Source organism: Pseudoliparis swirei, chromosome 2, assembly GCF_029220125.1.
Source record: "Pseudoliparis swirei isolate HS2019 ecotype Mariana Trench chromosome 2, NWPU_hadal_v1, whole genome shotgun sequence".
Taxonomy (NCBI): domain Eukaryota; kingdom Metazoa; phylum Chordata; class Actinopteri; order Perciformes; family Liparidae; genus Pseudoliparis; species Pseudoliparis swirei.
Window position 1 is genome coordinate 10677938 of NC_079389.1, and position 20163 is coordinate 10698100.

The 20163-nt window shown below is 40.5% G+C and overlaps 1 protein-coding gene across 4 annotated transcripts; it reads left to right on the forward strand.

Moving 5' to 3' along the window:
* The first annotated feature begins 260 nt into the window (after positions 1-260).
* On the forward strand, positions 261-20126 carry cobll1b (cordon-bleu WH2 repeat protein-like 1b). 4 transcript variants are annotated; one of them, XM_056427507.1, is made up of 14 exons: positions 261-403; positions 923-997; positions 11965-12153; positions 12898-13102; positions 13213-13438; positions 13581-13625; positions 13713-13807; positions 13984-14220; positions 14327-14456; positions 16240-16462; positions 16558-16646; positions 16721-18165; positions 19381-19530; positions 19623-20126. In XM_056427507.1, exons 2-13 carry the CDS (start codon positions 945-947, stop codon positions 19492-19494), a joined length of 3051 nt encoding a protein of 1016 aa, XP_056283482.1. In that variant the 5' UTR covers positions 261-403; positions 923-944; the 3' UTR covers positions 19495-19530; positions 19623-20126. The 4 variants fall into 4 exon arrangements, with proteins under 4 accessions (XP_056283482.1, XP_056283463.1, XP_056283473.1 ...); XM_056427488.1 differs by lacking the exon at positions 261-403 and adding an exon at positions 494-696; XM_056427498.1 differs by lacking the exon at positions 261-403 and adding an exon at positions 494-696 and having other exon boundaries at positions 13719-13807.
* Positions 20127-20163: the final 37 nt, after the last annotated feature.

Sequence of the window (20163 nt, forward strand, 5' to 3'; positions counted from 1 at the left end):
GGGTTTGGACTAAAACGGTCAAAAAACACATATGAGTGCAAATGTTAAGGTGTCTGCGTATCCGAGATATGAATAGTGAATTCATATAATTTGTTGTTTTTCTTTTTAAATTAATTGTCTTTTTTGATATTCATGATTCAGAATTATTCTGAAGGGGAAATGGAAATTTCATATTCAGCCACACGGTGTCGCTGTATACAATATAAGGTTTATTAAAAGGAAGTACAAAACAACAACGGTGATGTGTTTTGATCCATCGTATTTCTAACTATACGAAAGAGGGTCTTTTCCTGCGTGGTGTTTCAGGGTCGTGTTGGTTTGTTGCATTGCATGTTTGTGCCAAGACGCGCAGTCGGGCTGGATAACGTCATGGCGAGCGCTTCATCGGGATCCTGGAGGGAAGGTAAGCTGGATCTGAGAGACGTACGCCCCACTTTTACAGCTCAATGTTGCGATGGAGTAGAGAAAAGTTGGCAGAGTGTCGGGGGGCAAAACGCTTTAGATATGCCAGAGTAGGTTAAAAGGAGCCGGGGGGCATATTTAACCTCACCTGAGTGGTTTGCGTAAAAGCTGCAAAAACGAAACATCAGAGCGGAATAATGGATCATTTATCGAAGCAAAAGCTTTTCAACTAAATGTTTCGATGTAAAGACTTATGGAAGTTGACAGCCGCGTCGAAAACCAACGACATTCATGGTAAGACATGATTAGTAAATACGTGTGTTCGTTTGCACGCTTTTCCAGTCGAAAATAAGGAAAAAACGGTTCATCTGAAAACTGATGACCTCATGTGGGATTCGCCCATATTTCAGTACTTGCCAGTTTGCATCACTTGAAAGCAGCAGGATAGAGCAGCATTTATAACGTTTACTATGTAAACTGTTACTAAAATGAATTGTGCTTTTTGTCTGTGTTTGACCAGTCGGAGAGATTTTGTGAAACCAATGAGTTTCGTCATGGATGATCATGGATGCCATCCACGGAGCGCTGGTCTGAGGTATGTAGAGTAACAGCTGTCATAACTATGTGTTGTATTTGTCAGTTACAGAAAAGTCACCAGTCGCTTTTTTACTGGACATTTCATCAAAAATATTCAGCATTTATCTGTATTCGAGCCACACCTCAATGGTCCTAATGTTATTTTGAGTTTAAAAAAACTAATAACAAATTCCTTTTTTCTTCTTTAATGTGCATCAATAAAATGCCACCAGCATATACAATTATTCCATGCTGTGGTGCTGGACACAATAATTGTTTGCAGGCAACCAGTTTTGTTCTAACCTATTTGTTAAGGGTATAAGTATAATGCCTACAATTTAAAATAATGCAACTTTCAAAAAGCATTCTTCTATCTCAGTTCGTCACAGTTTTTGCAGACGTTTCGGCCTTTGAACTCTCCTCATTTCCTGCTCTCAGGGTTGTACTGAGAAATTGCCTTGACCATATGGAGAGGTCATGGGAAGTATTTTGCTGGCAACACATTCTGTGATGAGTTGGTTGATCTTTTTTTTAACTTGTGGAAATCATGTGTTCACTGGGCTTGAAACTGATATTCTATAAAATACAGATTCGTCATGTCCAATAGTCAGAGCAAATGTGATTATATGACCTGATGGCATCAGTTTGGGTTCAGGGACTCAGAAATGATGTCAGCTGCTTGAATTTCAGTGGATGGAATCATTGAAAAAAGGGGGGAGTGAGTTTCCAGAGATTTTTTACAGAGCCACCACTCACTCCTCTGGTATCCAGAGGAGAGTTTTTGAGTTCTTGAGCTAAATATTTTGAGATAGCTTTCATGCATATCCTCACGTGTAGTATACTAAAAAAACACTCGCTTGGTATGATGAATAATCATATTTCATAAGCATTATGTAATCTAGGAGCACAGCCACACTCCTTGGCAATGGAGAGCAGCAGACAACCTAAATCTCTCCGTGGTTTGACTATTATTTGGAAAAGTAAGCTGCAGTCTTCAACAAGTTGCTGGGACAGAGGGGAACATGTCCCTGCCTCGTTTGTGGCTCCTTATATTTTGAGCCAGTAAACTAGCTGCATCTCACTCTTCACAATGCAGTCATATGTGGAGACTTCATGTGACCCCCTAAGCCATGCTACATTTGTTATCCAAATACTGCATCTGCTAGAATCACTGGGCTGGCTGTTCTCCAAGCAGAGACGTCACTAACACACACAGGTCAGTATTTAACACATGGGAGTCCTAACAGAACTACAACGCATTTATTCGCTTCTGTTTCATTGTGGTCATTGGATAAGTAGTTTTTAGAAGATTTTCTTTTTCTTTTTTTCAACACAATAATCAACAACAATTCATTGCAATTCCTATCAATTAATTCCTCAGTGTGCTGCTTAAAGCTGGCCCGGCTAATTGGACAAACCTTAAACCATGATCTCACATGGCTGCCTTTCCTCAGGCCAGAATGTGGATTTAGTTAAGGTATTGTGAATCCCCACAGCTGTTTCCAAATATGCAGGCAGTCCAAGGGCACAGCTGCTCTCATGAGTCTACAGATGAGAATCATGGCTGGCGAACGTAGACTCTAGAAGCAAGAGGGCATGTCAAATTGAAACATAGTGACAGTCACTTGGTTTAGCTGTGACTTGTCACAACAACTAGGCAACTAGCAAGTTGAAAACACAGCCGAAACACAGCTTTCTTCATACAGAAAAATATATAATATAGTCTCCATCATGCAGCCTTCAAGGAGCCCACTCAGATCTCCAGTGCTTGAAAAGCAAGATAAAGGATGTCATTCAAAGAGTTCCACCCACTAGATGCAATAAAGTGAGAGGAAAATCTGCATAATTGCCCAGCAAGCTAGTCCTGCCAATGAGCTGGTGCGTGTTTGAATTCTTGGATGTTTTATGGAAGCTTTCTGCCTCACAGGACTAAAACAGACAATATGGCTAACATCCAGGGGACAGGGAATAATGGGTTGCCTTTGTGACCACACTGAAGCCAACGCACTGGCTGTAAATACCAGTGAATACTTCTCACTGCCTTATAAAACATAGTTTGTAGGTTGTTATTGTTTTTTAATCTCTACAGTAGATATGATTATTAATGCACATCAGCCTGTTAGAACAATAGATCTGCTGCACAGATCCTGAAATGGAGACCTCTTTGTTTCTGTGATACTCTTCCAGGGCATAACAGTTGGATGCCTCCCACTCTCAGCCTCTGCAACATTCAGAATGACCCACCATGAATTGGTCCTTTGTGTGTTCTCAATAGGAGCTTTTACTTATCTCCAATAACATTCAAACATTAAATATGACAAAGGAACAAATTGCTTTGATTTTCTTGACCTCCACTATCAGTGTTTGTCTTGTTTAGATGAGATATGTAAAGAAAAAGGTCAAGGCAGTCATGCATGGCATTGTTTGAGTTCCCTACAGGTCTGTTTAACAAATCCTTGGCAAGCTGTCTAGCAATTACCAAATCATTGACAAATCAAATAGCCAAGTTTAAACCAATATAAAGAAACAAAGGACACGTACGATACAACATTGCACACCTTGAGATGGTGCTCTAGACAGCACTATCATTTCACATATGTTCATATCGTTGACTCAAACAGCAGCCAGCACTTTTACTGAGGATATTTTTATTTATTATATATGATAATCCCATTGAGATTCAACATCAATTTTACAAAGAGGGAGCCAGTCAAGATGTCCCTGTGCTTAAAAACTCAAAAACATTTAAAAAACAGATGTTAGAAACGACATAAAAGATACAAATGTCACAAAAAGGACACGACAGACTTAAAACAAACCAGCTAATTCAAATCAATTCAAGAATTTTCCTTGCATTCAGCAATCCTATCGTCATAATCTTGCATGTTTATTAAATAATCAAATTCAAAATTCCTCTGTAGTTCACATCGAGATTAGGGTAAGAACCCTTTAAAAGTGTTTTCACCAAAAATGATGCAGGTTTTAGGGCCGGCGAGCATCATTTGTCGGCAGGACACGACAACTACGGATAGTTTTTGCATCAGAATGGAACATATTCACACTAATACAGTAAATAAAGCAAGCATAACTACTTTGTTTAACAGATACAGTGACTGTGTTTCTTTTCCAGCTGTATTTCATTATGTTGCTGCTTTTTGTTGAATTTGAAATTGATCTTCCGAAATTAGTTCATGCTGTATAGAGGAGCAGAACTACTTACAACTTTTCTCCAGTTAATTTAGGCCACTTACTCTTTTCAGGAAATATCATGACATTGAAAGATCAGAGCGGTGGTGTTGTTCTTGCCTTGAGTTTGGGTGTAACTCTTTAAGACGTTCAGATGGAACCAAGTTGCGGTTTGTGCAACACTGAATATTTGAGTCACACTATTAGCAATGATAGTAGATACTGGATGGGCCTGTTTTAGTGCAGAATTACTGTTTGCATTCTCCCTTTAGACACTTCAGTTCATGTCATGAGCCGAGGAGCATGCTGCTGTGCCTCTTGAAAGATGCCCCACTGCAGACAATACTGCATTGTTTCACATAAAGGATGCAGTGTGATTGTTAGCATTATGACACATGGGAAAGCTTTCTCTCTCATAAAGTTATTTATAGTCTTACTTGAAAAAACCCTCATTTGGTGAAGTTACCAGAAGCTGCAAAGATAATTACCTTATTTTCTTTTTCTTCATAATATTCATGCATGTTTTTTTTCTTCTGTGTAGAGAGATATGTTTGGTTCAGTGCAATGTTTAGAGTAAACATATTTGAGATGCTCTGAGATTTAGTGAGGGTAATGTACCATAGCGTATCCCAGTTCACAGAGTAGAATGACGTCTGCTAATTAGGGGATTGTTTAGGCAACTGAGAGTTCAGTAATCTCAAATCTTACTACTTACTAGCTGGAAAACCTGCTATTTTACCCTGGATCTTCTGTTGTTTTAGGCACTGTACAACATGTAGTGTAGGGGGGCACCACAGGGAGGGATAGACTGACTGAATCCCCACAAATGGGTATTACACGCTGCACTTATAAGCTAATAAAGTCAGAATTCTACATAATGATGTTAAAGACGCCCTGAGAGTTTGACTGTGACCAGGCCTGTGCTGTGGGAAAAAAGTTGTTGTTGTCCCTGCAATAATAAACGATACACAAAGGAAGTGGGAAGTTCTCATAGGGTCCCTGTGCTCTTTTTCTCCCTAATCTCCTTCCATCCCACACTGCTTATGAAGTAATGGCCTTTCCAGACCCTCTTTAAAAAGCTTGTGTTTACTGTGAGTGACCTCTCACCAAATGATTCAGCTGTAGCTCTGGCCCTGAGTTGTGTCTTTCCTCAGGGACCCCCCCACCCCGACCTGCTCCTACACACTAACATCTCCATTCACCACTCCACCTCCTTATCGTCCGGTGGTATTTGTTGGTGGTGTTTGTAGAATGGGCCGCACATTCTTAAGTGAAAGTGTAGGGCTGCTGATAAGCCACTGGCAAGCAGCACTTATTTCACAATGGAAAGTCGAAGTTATTGCTTCCGTACCAGTCGGTGCACAGCTTGCTTTGCTTTCCTTTTTTAGATTGAACGCTTTTTGGATGATGTGTTGTTTAACTTAATAATGACAATATCAGCAAAAACTTCCAAAGGCCGGCGTTTTTTCACCTGGAGTTGTTAAGTGCAAGGTGCTGACAGCCTCTTTTGACAGCGTTTACTGACTGCGTTTACTGAACCTATGAGAAATTACTCAAGAATTTTACAAAGAGGAGTTTTAATTGTCAGAGAAGAAATAGTTAAATCATCACAATGCAAATGTGAGGGACTGCTTACGGACGTAGAGTATATTTAAAAAAAAACTATCATTATAATTGCGCTCAACTGACAAGCCTTCATGCAGAATTCTCGGATTAGTCATCTCTGTAGAAGTAAGGTGTGGTTGTGAAAAGTTGCCAGTGTTTATCGTCATAAAAAACATACGCAGGTGAAGTACTGGATTGATTACAGGATGGGGAAAAGTCCTTTAGTCTGTCAGACTCCTCTTGTTGTTTCACTCTGATGATCATGTACGTCATCACCAGCATAATCACAAGTATCATGCATGATTAAAACAAAACACGATAATCAATGCAGCACAGGAACTCTTGTCTAAATTCCTGAGCTACCAATGTTGAGTGCGTGCTGCAGGGTGTTTCAGTGCGCTCTTGCACTGGCCCCGCCCACAGGTTCATGTCTGCACAGGGAGGCAAAGCTGCTTACCTTTCTGCTCATGACCACAGGGGGAGTGCCACTCACACACTGTGAGCTTGAGCTTTCAGAGACGCAGCGAGGGGTTAGACAGGATTTAGGTAGAGGGGACAGAGTTCTGGTGTCACGGCCTGGGCGTGGCATAAAGGTGGGCCTTTTGAAGCTGTGCTGATAGTTTAGTCTGCCTTACTACTCATGGGAGTTACACAGCAGAATGGAAATTATTTGAGCTGTGACAACCGTAGACAAAGAGGTAAGAGTATGAAAGGACGTGTTGGCAAACAGAGGGGAAAAGCAGGTCTGTGACACCTGCTCTTTACATTTCCGGTTCTTTCTCCTACTAATAATCTCAAAGTCTCTCACTGACTCACTTTAAAAGTGTCAGTGAGGACCCTGAAGTATTTTTTATGTACCAAACGTTTTTATTCAGACCAGTCACAGTCTATTTGTTTTGCCTTGAAGCGGAAGGTGTGCTGGGCATGTTTGAGCCTGTGTGCATTTGAATGTACAGCTAGCTCGTACGCTGCTGCTGGTAGAGTTCTGGGAGTGATACGTCATCAGAGCATTGAATTGTTGCTCTTTTTTGCTCAAAATAATTCAGTGTTGTCAGAAAGTGTGACTGAGCAGAAGGGTCTCTTGTTTGTTTCTTTGTACATGCACCCACCATTCCAGTGGGTGCCGTCCTGCTACCCAACAGCTGCTAACATACCACGTTAGGCATTTCTGCTAATTCGACCACCTCCTCAGAACCTCATGAAAGTCACATTTCTACCAAAGCTTTGATCTGGCTTCTTCTCTGGACTGCTCCCACCTGCTCGCTGCAGTTGACCCATGTAGTGCCTGAGTGGATTTTAATTGATAGGGTGGACATCGATTTAAACTGAAATGTTTCTGCTAACAGTCATGCCAGCTGGAACAAAATGCAATGGAATGTAAGGAATTTGGATGTTCCCTCTTTCAGCTCGTTGACTGCTGCTGGTAGGCCTATTGTGATTTATCTTTTAATTTTTGGTTGCTTTTAACAAAGGATAGATATGTACTCCCAGCATTCGTCAAACTTTCTCTCTCCCCTGTCATCCTCTGTCACACATGTCTTTTTCACACATAAGCACAAAAGTATTTGAAGTATTTTTCACAAGGAGCAGCATCTGGATATTATACTGGCCTTTTGTTTTCCTTTGTCAGTCGGAGTTTATTTGAAACTTCATCAAGCTGATTGAACTATTTCTCCACCTACTGTGTCAAGCTATCCTGCATATTTTTCTCAGATGTGAACGAGAGCACCAGCCATCTGTTTAAAGGTTCCACATATTAACAAATGGATTGAAAGATGCCGTTATCTCTTTAACATAACATCAAAGCATGCAGTACTTGTATATCACAGTGCATATTTTTTTGTTTGCATTAATTAAGAAACGTAACAAATGGCACAATGACAGCAGGCCTGTTATTTCCTGTCCGTGATCACGTCTTTCAAGCATGTCCTCCGGTATTGAATGGGCTTGTTTGTGAATGTCAGACCTCCAAGGGGAAGCCCTGTGAATGAAGCATCAGCAGAGTCAAGCTTCAACACGTCTCTTCTCATTCAGCAGCACCCTGGGCTTCTGAAAAAACACAGGCCGGGATGGCACAAACAAACCGGCCTGTGTGTCCTTGTCTGTCACCTGCTCGAGTTGTCTTGATTAAGTCACTGATGACGCAGCTGTATAAACTGGACTCACCCTGATTCCTGAGGCACAGCAATTCATTTGGCCATTCTAGCTAATTCAAGTAGGACATGGATAAAAAGAGTTACAATTTAGCCTCCATTATAATTAAAAAAATCACATGACAGTTGCATCAATTAGATAAAACAACTCGCAAAGCTTTTTTTATTAGCATGTGGAAAAGCCGTGGAAAAGGAAACAGTCTAGACACTGCGCTAAAAGGGTTACAATGACATTGCCAAATAAATAGCTATGACATTATGAAATCAGGACTTTGTACCCACTGGAGACCACACTGTTTTAGATAGTGTACTGACATAAGAGCAGGGAATTTGCAGCATTCATGGTCATATTTGGTGGTGCCACACCTACAATGTGTAATCGGTATATTACTCTTCGTCTAATACTTCCTTCCCTATTTTTCTAAACTGACCAGTTTGGGTTTAGAAGGTTTACTTTTCAACACATCAGTATTTAAAATCACCGCTGCTGATTATTACAATTACAGTGGTAGAGTTAAATGCTATACTACTGTTTGATTGTGTTGAATACAATGAGCAAAATAATGACAATTTAATGGTTTTTAGACCATTCAGGGGACTACATGTTATGAGTCAGTGTCCTGTTCTGGGGAGCATCTGTGTACTTAGAAATCAGTGTGTTATATTATTCAATTCCAAGTGTGAGGTAGCGGTCTTATTGCGTGGTAATATCAATACTTTGTTACCCTCTGTGGATAATGAATATTAGCAGGCAAATATCATGGCATGTAGTTGTTCTCTTTCAGATTGTATTGAACAAAGATGATGATCTTGCTTAAAGCGGCGGTTAGTTTAGGTTTCTTTGGTGTAAATGATAATAGAGGCATTTACTCTTCATTTCAGTCATCCAGATCAGTTACGTTGAAAAACAAATTGGATTTAATCCAATTTGAAACAGATGATCTCCAAAACATTCTGATGGACACAGACAGCCCGGAAAATAGACGTATCAAGAGAACCTGCCCTTTTAAGGTTGTTATGGCTAACTTGTTAGCATCCAGATAACATTTCTCATGTTGAAAAAATCCGCAAAGAACTTCTACCTCTAGTTTGATTTCAGCCACTCCTGGGAACTATTGTCTCACATTTGCTTCCTAGAAGTTTGTCTATCTTCTCCAGCTGGTTAACTCTGTTTACTGTCGGCAGTGGATTTATTTTGTCTTGTCTTTGCGTCAATGCAGCTGCTGCTGGAAACCGGGTTGATATAATGCAAACTTTACACAATGTAGTTCTGGGGGATATCTCAATACCTATAACAGGACTCCTTAAGTGTGAGCAAGACACTGAACCCCAAGTTTCTTTCTCGATGGGCAGGCAATCACTTTGCATGGTGGCTTCGCCAACATTGGTGTATGAATGGGTGAACGAGAGATTCATTGTAAAGGGTTTATAGTCTGGTATGGCAGAAAGGTGCTAGATGCAGTCGATATAAATATAACCATAAGTATCATGCAAAAGATTGTCAGTCTAGTTTGATATACTGTTTGGCCTCCTTGCACTGTTACATGTGGGGGTTACAGTATGTTACAGCTCATAATGCCACAGTTCACTTTTCTGGAATGTTTAACAGACACAATCTAATTATTTAAATCAAGAGTTTGAAACTAGCTAATAATTACTAAGCAGTTGGGAAGGGCTTTGCGCATAAACTAATGGATTAGGCTACGCATTGGATTTAGGTGGCACAACCCAATACAAGGGTCCCAAGGAGAGCGGTGTGCAGTTGAACTCTATTCCTTGGTTCATTACTTTTGTTTCTCTTCATTTAATGTTTAAAGAAAGTGGTTTCTGTCACACACACCAAAACAGAATCAACAAACTTAAACAGTTCCCAGTATAATATTTGTGTTTGCTCGTTAATGTCTGTGCTAGATCATGTGGCTTTAGCATCCTCGCTACTGGCACTATTATTATTAAAGATGAACAGATAAACTAGTGGGTTTCTGTCGCGTCCCACTGCTTATTGCTTGTTGTTTTTTGTTGTTGTTTTTGCTGCCTCAGGTCTTCTTGCAGTATCTCAGCTCATTGTGCTGCCTGTTGTCTGGCTCACCCTTATTGTCCGATAAAACAGTAAACATTGCTCAGACATTGGTAGGGATTTCAAATCCAGGTACCATGTTGTTTTTAAAACTCCACAATCGCCAATGTCAAACTTTCTTTTTTCTCAATGAGTTACAATTTATTTGAACATAAGATTTCCCAACGTTATTTAATGTTTTGTAGAAAAAAGTTTCTACGAAAAACAAAAAAACACATTTGTGTAAAGATTTCACTTGTAAGACTGTTTTCTATACAGAATACCTAATAATAAAAAAATACTATTCCAGCAAACATGATTGAGACAATAAAGAACATGATAAATTGTTAAATGTAAATTGTTGGTTGTGCTGATGCAATTTTATACTTTATAATATGTAAACATAATGTTTAGCAAATATTGTTTATTGTCTTCATGATCAGCATATTTACTACTGTGCTAATTCTGATACAAAAGAATATCTGTATATAATGTGTGTTTTTCCGAGCGTTTTTCTTTTATGTCATAGTCTGTGTTTAACCCTCCTGTTACCTTTAGGGTCAATTTGACCCCATTCAATGTTTAATGTCGGTGTTCTTTGGGGCTGTTTTTCACTGTGTCAAACATATAAGAAATATCAACTTTTTAATATATTTAAAGGGCTATTTAGGTAGTCAACAAACAAACAAAGTACCTCACACTTAAACTTGGGAAACAATATTAATTCTAATAATTTTCTGGAGGTTTTAATTGCTGGGGTCAAATTGACCCCGAGGGTAAAATATGTTAGTAAATGTGAAGGTAACAGGAGGGTTAAGGACAGACGCCCACATAGCAAGACTAATAATCCTCCGCTAGACGTGCCTCAGTGCAACCTGTGACCTTGCATTGCTCAGATTCCTCTGTTTTTGCCCCAACCAGAGACTTTACAGGCTTTAATTCAAGGCAGTGGGTCTGCAAATGCCTGTTTTATCTCTCAGACTGAATGATGTGACATTTGAATGTCTCTCAGGTTGTTGATTCCTCGGCCCACTGAACAACTTGATAACATTGAAGTACAATACAATAGTTATCATACCATCCGTAGCTTTTGATTTCAAGCGAACAGCCGCACAAAACAAAATGTGTCCCAGCTCGCCTTAAAATCTTATATAGACGACCCGATTCAAATCAAATGTTTTTCAGGATTATTACAGGAACGGTGTAATTATCTGATGCTGCACAGATTTACTATGTATCATTGTCCAACTGATGGCCAGTTTACAAAAATCCTGGCATGAATGAAATCGGTGTTGTTTAAAATATCCTGGGCTGTGATTTTCTTTCTCCTTTTTTCCATTTTGGTGTGGCTACCTGGTCTGTAACTGTCACATGACCGCTCTCTCCCACACTGTATTGACACAGTTTCCAGAAATCGTGAGCCAAGACAAACACTCAAACGCCCTTCAAATATTGTATAGTTAGTCGCACTGAAAAAAGAATCCTAGGTCACCAAGTGATGTTCATGAATAACAGACACTGCACTATAAATTAGTTTGACGACAACATAGGAAAGAAAAACTATAGTCTATAGTTTAAGAAACTCTATCTTGCATCGTAATATCTCTCACATCTCTGTCCATTCACAGCCATTTTTCGAAGCCCAATTAAAGTGAGTAAATCTGTCCACTTGGTTGTCTTGTGACTTGTTTGCAAACTGGACTTGAACTCCGACATGTAATGGCTTCACTGCTTTCTACAACCTAAGGAAGAAAGGATTCCTTTCATGCTGTCTGCTGCACTTTGATTTTAAATCATAGTATTGTCTGAGATAGGGGAGACAAATCCAATGACTATTTTACATTTTTAAATGAACACACATGCGCTTGAGTTGAAAACCAATCCCAGTCATTGCAAACGTTTTTATTGGTGACACAGCAATATTATTTTTTTTACAAATACTGACGCAACTCTGAGAATAATTTGCACTCTCTTGTCCAACAACAGGGTGTCGACCAAAAGCAAAGCACCATCCCCACCAGGACTAAAACATCTGGATTCCCCAGGTCTTTCCCAGTGGTACCCAGGAACCCTTCATTTAACCATGGACCAGAAGGAGAACCTTATCGATACAGACCTCTCTCTGGTTGTGGTTCTGCCTGGCGGGGTCGAAGAAATGACCACAGTCCATGGAAGGTACAGTTGGAGCATCGTTATGTAATTTAAGGAAGAAAACCATTTTGCATTCACATATTTTTTATCCTGAACAATTTCAATATTGTATTTAAACTCAACATCACGATATCTGATTAAGTCATCACATTAAGTGCAGTTCCAGTCAGAATGAGTCAGAGTAGTTGAGTGTGGTTTTAGTTCATATTTGTGCTGGGAATAACATTTATTGCATTTCTGTCTTCTCACCAAATGATGTTGGACAGGATTAAATAAATGTTTCATTTCAAATTCTGAATATTAACTCTTGATTGCATGCCGTGGTGATAAAAACACACAAATCTTACTCAAATTTTAAGTTAGGTCAACGTCCCAACGTACTAGTACGTCAACGGTTTTAGCAAAAGGTCTGTGTGTCCTATGAGTCCGCTCACTCTATCAACAGTTTACTTAAGATATCATTATCTTTCTCACAATGTTCTTTTCTTGGTGTCTTTTGCACCTTGGCCTCTTAAAAAGACCAATCCAATGTGAAAGGATTACATGCTGAATTCTTTCCCTTATTTACTTCCTCTAAACCCTTTCTAAGTGCCTACACAGGAGAGTTAACACTTTATTTTGAGGATTAGGTTTAAGGCATTATGTTTAAATTGTATTACTAGTGTCAGGAAAGCTTCAGGCGACTAAGTTACTGTACATATGCTTTGTTTGGTTCCAACACATTCTTCACAGCTTTATAAAATGTATCGTGTCCTCCATGTCTTTCAGCAAACCCCTGATGGATCTATTAGTGACTCTTTGTGCAAAGTATCACCTCAACCCATCTAGCCACACTCTAGAACTGGTGACCACCAACAAGAACAACACCAAACTCAAGCCCAATGCTCTCATAGGGACTTTGGATGCAGAGAAGATCATCCTTAAACCTAAAGGGGAGGATAAAAATAAGAAGACTGGTCCTCAGATGCCCGAGGTACATTACAGACATGACACCATGTTGTCACATGCAGTAAACACCAATGTTTCCTGCTCATGGTGAGTTAACAGATATGATTTGAAGTGGCACATTTTTTTATTCCCTAGGCAACTGTTCGGATGGTGATAAACTACAGAAAGACCCAGAAAACTATTCTACGAGTTAGTCCTCGCATTCCCCTGGCTGAACACTTACCAGCCATCTGTGAGAAATGTGAATTTGACATGGAAACTACCGTTCTGTGGAGAGACTTTCAATCACTGGTCCCTTTGGACTTGTCCAGCTCTCTGAATGATTATGCCATAAGGGAAGTTTATGCAAGAGACACTAATGGTAAATACTCACATTTTTCAAAGAATCAAATCTTGCTGCATATGGCATGAGATTTTAGCACACCAACCACTCAGTGGTTTTATACTGTGCATCATCAGCTCACTTGTTATTGTGCTTTGTCTCATGCTTGTTGGCTTTGCAGGACAACCTGCTTCACCCGTGTCTCCAGCCTCACCGACACATGCAGGTACTTCACTTTGTAATTCGTATGGTTGATATCAACAGAGCTGTCGTATTTATGACCAATGTTATCTTACAATGCTGTTTTTTGCAGGAGCAGTAATGCCAGGCAAGGATAAAAATCAGAAAGAGAAAGAAAACAAAGGGCTTTTCAGCAAGTTTAGAAAAAGCAAGAAAAAATCTGACCAGGTAATGCAGTATTCTTCTTTATATCCTGATAATGCAAATATACAGCTGTATCAGAAAGTAACTTTAAATGTTCAGAGGGAGGTTTGTTGACTTTGGTTTGCCATTGGTTGACCTGCACTATGTTGTTTGGGAACAGGCCTCCTATCATGTTCTGATTGGATGTTTGTGCTTTAAAGGCAACGACGGCCAGTGCCCCGGCGTCTCCTGTGCTAGTGAGCAAGCCTCGACCTCTGAGCATGGCCTTACCTACTTCAAATTCATCTCCGCTCAGAAGCCCAACGCTACCCACCGATGTGCCAAAGAAGAGACGTGCACCCCTACCCCCAATTGTGGTGTCCCAAAGCTGCCCCTCAGACTTCAGCACTCGTCGGAGACTACACTCCGAACCTACTGCCCAACTGGACAGTGACCAGGTGGGTGAATATTAACATGTGAGCAGTTCTGGTAAAATGACTTGTGATTTTTGTGTTCAGGGACATTGATTATATAACTTATACCAAATCTTGATATGTACCATAGACGGCTGGTTTAAGTCATGGGTCCTCAGCAGGGTCTTCCTTAAAGAGAACCAAACGCAAAGCTCCCCCACCTCCCACATCCCCTAGTGCTGTTGTCCAAGAAACAGTTCTTCTGGATGAAAGTTTGCAAGGTTTGTCTCTTTTTGCATTTATTAATTTTCATGATTACTCAATGGGACAGCTATGTTTTTTATTTCATCAGATATTTAGATTGTTTAACTGTTGCGTTCAAAATGAATTATTGCCTGTACTGTGCTGATTAGTCTTGTGTACTTTGGCCTCAAAGGCAAAAACATAAAATGTTGCAGTCCGAGACTACCATTTCTATGACTGGTGTGCCTCCTAGTGGTCATTATTAAACAGTGGCTCATTTGAAAAACGAAAGCCCTGTTAGGATAAATGCATCATGGAAACTAAATGGTGGTTAAAGCAATGCCCTTTTTTATTAATTTAGTGTTTTAGTTCTTGAGCTTCTCTGCCTTTTTTCTGGTCTCTAATTACCTCTTTGTATCGCTCATGTTATGCACAGTTTAATTTATAGAGTTAGAAATTGAGGTGCCTATTCAAATACCTGTGACATTAAAAAAATCTAAAATCAAAGCCACAAACAAATGTATGATGAGAAAACATACAATCATTTTGCTGCATTCCAGATCATTGTGCATTCTGGATTTTCTCGTGTTTTTCCTTGGATGAGTATAATTAACTTGCTTTGACATACTTTCCTGTCTTTGTGTAAACACATCTGAGCCGCACTGAATTGTCTTTTGAGGGAAGCTCCACCTTTCCTGTATACAAAGCCATTTAAAGCAAAAACAGAGAAAATCCCAATAGATGGGAGAAATATCAAGTCTTTACATCCTATTTCCTCACATTCCGTTGGTGGCAGTTAGTCATGCATTATATGTTGTGATTTCATTTGCTGAGGTTTTAACATATCTGCCGCCACACTGATGCATCCGAGCTGAGTGGAAGGTATGGCGCCCATAGGGTCGATATTACATTGCACAAACAATATCCATTTACTTACTGTGGACAATCTACAGTAGAAAGATTCAGAAAACTATCATCAACAAGGTTCAGGTTTTCCAAGTAATCATTCTGTGGAGTTTCTTCACTAGTTTTAACAAAACATCAAGTGTATTCTGATTAGACTTAAAACTAGTGTTGTGTATATTCCACTCATAGATAAACAATTGTCTTTCTTTCTTTCCCTTAAGTTACTGTCAATTCATAATTCTATTTATTTATTTTGTTTTCTTCATACATTTTTACTTAAAACTACTGTGCCACAACTCTACTTCCCATAGTCCCTTGGCTAGTGGCCTTCTCTATCTCCCAGACCTCATTAAAAGAAAGTGCAATCTTCACAGCCTTTTTACTACTGCTGTCTACATGTATACAACACCATTTCCGTCCTCCTGCTTTTCAAACACTGAAGTTCCCAGAGAAAGATCATTTCCTCTGCGGTTTCCTCAACAGCCCGGTGCTGCTCAGTAGTTCTAGAGATCAGAGGCAGTGGGAAGCTACAGTTTTGTTTAAGTAGCCTTGAAATTCCTTTTGCTCTCTGCTCGTCTGTTATGTGCTTCCTTTGAGTGCTAAATTAAGAACTAGACACAAGAGACTGAGATGTCAAAGATGATTTTGTCAGAGAAACATAATTTTATTGGAAAAGGTGAATTTCTGTGTATGAGCACTGACATAAATACAGTAGGATACTTGTTTTTCTCATGCATATGTGGAAAAAACACAATAACTCAACTTTTGAATTTCTTTCTTCAATTTTGTGACAGATTGTCATCCCATTTAAAAACAATGTTTTGAACATTACAGCCAGCACATGTCCTTGAAAATATGAATTACATGTAATGTTGGATGCACCATGTGTCTTCTTTATGATGATGGTTTTTCCAGGGGGTGCAGCTGCTAACACACTGGAGGAGATAATGGAACAAGAGGAGACCAATGCTTCTGTTATGTCTGCAACTGCTAGTGATACCCAGGGAGAAGACTGCAGCCTCAACATGTCTGCTGATGTTTCACTGCATTCCCCGTCCCCAGATACTGATTTACTGGCCTCAGTGTCCATGGAGAGAAATGGGGAAGATCAGTCTCGTGATCTGTCCTCAGATGGCAAGTACGAACTCCAGTATTACTTCTCCACCCTCAGCCATGTTTTAACTTCAGTATTAGCAATGCCTTTAATACCTTCTCTTTGCTTAACTTTTACAGTCACCTGCAGAGCACAGTGAATGTGTCTGTAGCTCTGAGTGACGTGAAAACAACTGGTGGCGCGGACTCACCTGAACTGGCAGTTACTAGTGGGTTTTCACGATTATAGTGGCATTGTCCTGCAGATCTCTTGCACCTTCTAATGTATTTATTTTTTGTACAGCTAGTGGATCATGTCCAGTTGAAAATGTAAACCAACACCCCATCTGTGAAGAGTCTACGCCTCAAAGTGTCCAGGGTGATTGCAGCACTGTACCCAGCAGCCTCCCTCCTCCGCCCGTGATGCAGGAGGTGGAGGCGCAGACCTCTCTTCAGGCAAACACTGTAACCCTCCTGGAGCCGACAGACCGTTTGGAGAGCCTGGTGGCCACCAGCACATCATGCCCCACCGAAGAAGATGCTCAAATGCAAACCGATTTCCCACCACCACCACCTGTGCCTCCACAACAACACATGGACAAAGTCCCTTGCTCAGCTAATGTGCCTGCCTTTGAATCAGCGGCAAAGAAAGATATGGCCACTGTAACAGAGGAAGTGGACTCGCCTGATCTCAAACATGCCTTATCCCTCACCTCGGAGACCTTATCATGCCAAGACTCAACACCAAGTGCCCCTGCCACAACAAAGGCCCCATCTATTTATGCCACAAACTCTGAGCCAAAGCCCAAGCCTTCCAACGAGCTGACAAGGGACTACATCCCCAAGGTGGGGATGACAACGTATACTATCGTGCCTCATAAATCTCTGGAGAAGCTGAGATATTTTGAAGTTGCACTGACATTGGAGATGCCTCCTGAAGCTCCAGAAGGGGGACTTGATATTGGGTCTCTTCAGCTGGAGGAGAGCACAGCACCAGGGGGACAGACGGACGTCTCGAAAGAAAAAAGTGAGCTGCACTCTACTATACCCAGGGAAAACGTACTGTCCAGCACTACTACTACCCAAGTCACTGTTAATGGAAGCGTACCTGAATCCATTCATTCCCCGTCTTCAACAAGATTACCTGAAACAGATGACAAGATCTCCTCCTCTGCTAATTGGGCATCTCTAGCAGGTTCACCAGCAGAAGTCAAGGAGATGAAAATTCCACCCGCAACTAAACCTAAGCCTGGTTCTTTCCGCTTGGCACAGCAAAAAAAAACACCTGGGTATTATGTAACCTCAGCAGCAGAAAAGAATCTGAGCGCAAGTCCCGGGTCTGGCCAGAGGGAGGCTCAAGCAGGTGCAGAGAGAGCAACGTTACCACCCTCTTCTCTTCCACCTCCTGTGCAGTCTCAAGAGGAGACAACAGGGGCTGCTAATGTTGAGCTGAGCCCTAAGGGGGATGACAAGAATGTAGCAATCATGCGAATGACCAGGCAAAGTAGTTTGCCATCTAAAGAGCGAAGCATGGGTTTAAGCTTGGAAAAGTTAAGGAGCTTTACAGCCCCTCGGCCTTATTCTCCTTCAACCCCGTCCCGCTTCGCCCAGGCAGTGTCTTCTGCTGTGAGAAGGAGTCGGTCCTTTCCCCATGGGCCAGCGTCGCCTCCCGTGCCTGTGTCACCACCCTTCTCCCCAAGCACAGGTCGCTCATCAGTCATAGAGTGGGAGGAATTATCTGAGCTCAAGGTGAGTTGGGATGGCATAGCATACTTAAATTTAAATATCTAAACAAAGACGAGAGACGCAAATGAGTGCTCGTAATTTTTTTGGAGGGGGTTTCCTTTAATGGATCGAGAAGGGCACAAGGGTGTGACTTATCCCACTGCTGCTTTAGTTGGTTTGAAATAATAATAATATAACATAACCTTCAATTTTATATAGCGCTTCTCTAAATACCCAAAGTCGCTTACAGAGTCCAGAGTCCAGTAGTCATACACACACACACACAGTCATACCGGTGGTGGTAAGCTACATCAGTAGCCACAGCTGCCCTGGGGTAGACTGACGGAAGCGAGGCAGCCAATCAGCGCCTACGGCCCCTCCGACCACCACCAACATTTATTCACATCCATACGAACCGGGGTGAGGTTGCGGTGCATGTCTTTTATGATGGTGGGGGAAACCGGAGTACCCGGAGTAAAATAAAAATTAGAACCACTTATGCAACTGTGGTGCTTCATTTTGTTGCTGTATCAGCCATTTACACTATGACTTGTCGTGAGTTATTGACTCTCATGAACACTATACATTCTTATAAGTAGAAGAATACCTTTTAATAGTTCCTCTAACCTACTGACTTGAATACGCCCATGCAGGGTTTAATATAAACTACTTGCCGTAAGCTCTTTAACAACTTAGTATTGCGCATGCTATTTTGTATTTTAACCCAAGTTCTTCCAAGCAGAATAGATTGAGCAATTGAGCTGTGTACCCTGTAACCCCTCATTATCTGAGCTTTAGCAAGAAGAACTTGTGACTGTAGACAACATTACTATCCAGTGAAATATAGAATATCATCTTACGGTATTATTAAGTTATGACAAACGTTTGACAGTGCCTATCACACTTATATACGTGGCATATGGTATGCAGTAAAGATCGTTGGGATTATACATTATTAGAGGTAGAGAGGTAAAGACGTACTTCTACTTCTACACAGAGGGCTTCATGGGCATTGGTGCTTTTTGTATTGTATTGTGAAAGGACAATCATATTTCTTCTCTGACAAGACATTTAGGCTTGTAGAAATACTGTAGTTACTTTTGCAGGACCCCATATAGTTCTTTTAAAGGTTCTTAAAATAACTATAACGATGAAGTGCTGTCTTTATGTTGTGCTTCTTTATGTTGTCTGACACAAGTCTCCAGTAATTGCATACATTGTGTCTCTTCAACATCACAGGATGGTGAGAATACAGTGGTGGATGGTGGCAAAGGCTCCCCTCTGCAGCTGGTAGAGGCGGAACCAACATCTGTTCTTGGGATTGCTCATATAGAAGCAGAGAGCAGTCCATAGAAGTGCCTTAATTCTTCTGACAATATATCATCTACTGTAAGAAAACTCTTACACACACATTGTAATATGACATCATAACAATGTTTCCAAAACACATGCTTGAACCAGTGTATTTGTTTTTCTTCCAGGAGGAGTTTATCCTGTCTACTTCTTCTCCAGAACCCTTTATCCCAGGACACAGAAGCAGGAACTGTCTTGTTTTACCTCTTTTGATAGTCTCCAACAGTGTAAATTATGTATTTTGAAAATTAGTAATTGCTGTATTTTGGTTTATTTTCTGGCATGTCATTAAGTAATATCCCTGGCGCTGACCTGCATATTTTAATGCTTCTGTTTTATTTAGTGTGATGATCATCATGCATGTAATGCATGACTGTTGTGTGTGTGTGTGTGAGCAAGAATGTTAAATGAGGACAATTCTATAAATTATTTGGAAATCGATTATCTAAATAATACTGGATTTGCAGAACAGACTATGTCTGACCTATGGTACTTAATGCTCCTTGGATTATACATAAAATCTATATTTAAGTATTACAGAATTTTGATTACGGTTTATCCAGAATACACTGATGTGCACAGCACACATTGTTCTATGCAGTGTTGATATGAATAAAGCTTTTGTCATTTCAGATGTCTTTATTAAAGTCATTGCTTTCAGTAAGTGCA

Excerpts from the sequence above, each read along its gene's own strand:
- cobll1b (XM_056427488.1), top strand. The coding sequence starts at position 656 with ATGGAAGTTGACAGCCGCGTCGAAAACCAACGACATTCATG. Across the intron at positions 12,154-12,897 it reads ATGACCACAGTCCATGGAAG|CAAACCCCTGATGGATCTAT; the intron begins GTACAGTTGGAG and ends CATGTCTTTCAG. Across the intron at positions 13,626-13,712 it reads AGCCTCACCGACACATGCAG|GAGCAGTAATGCCAGGCAAG; the intron begins GTACTTCACTTT and ends TGTTTTTTGCAG.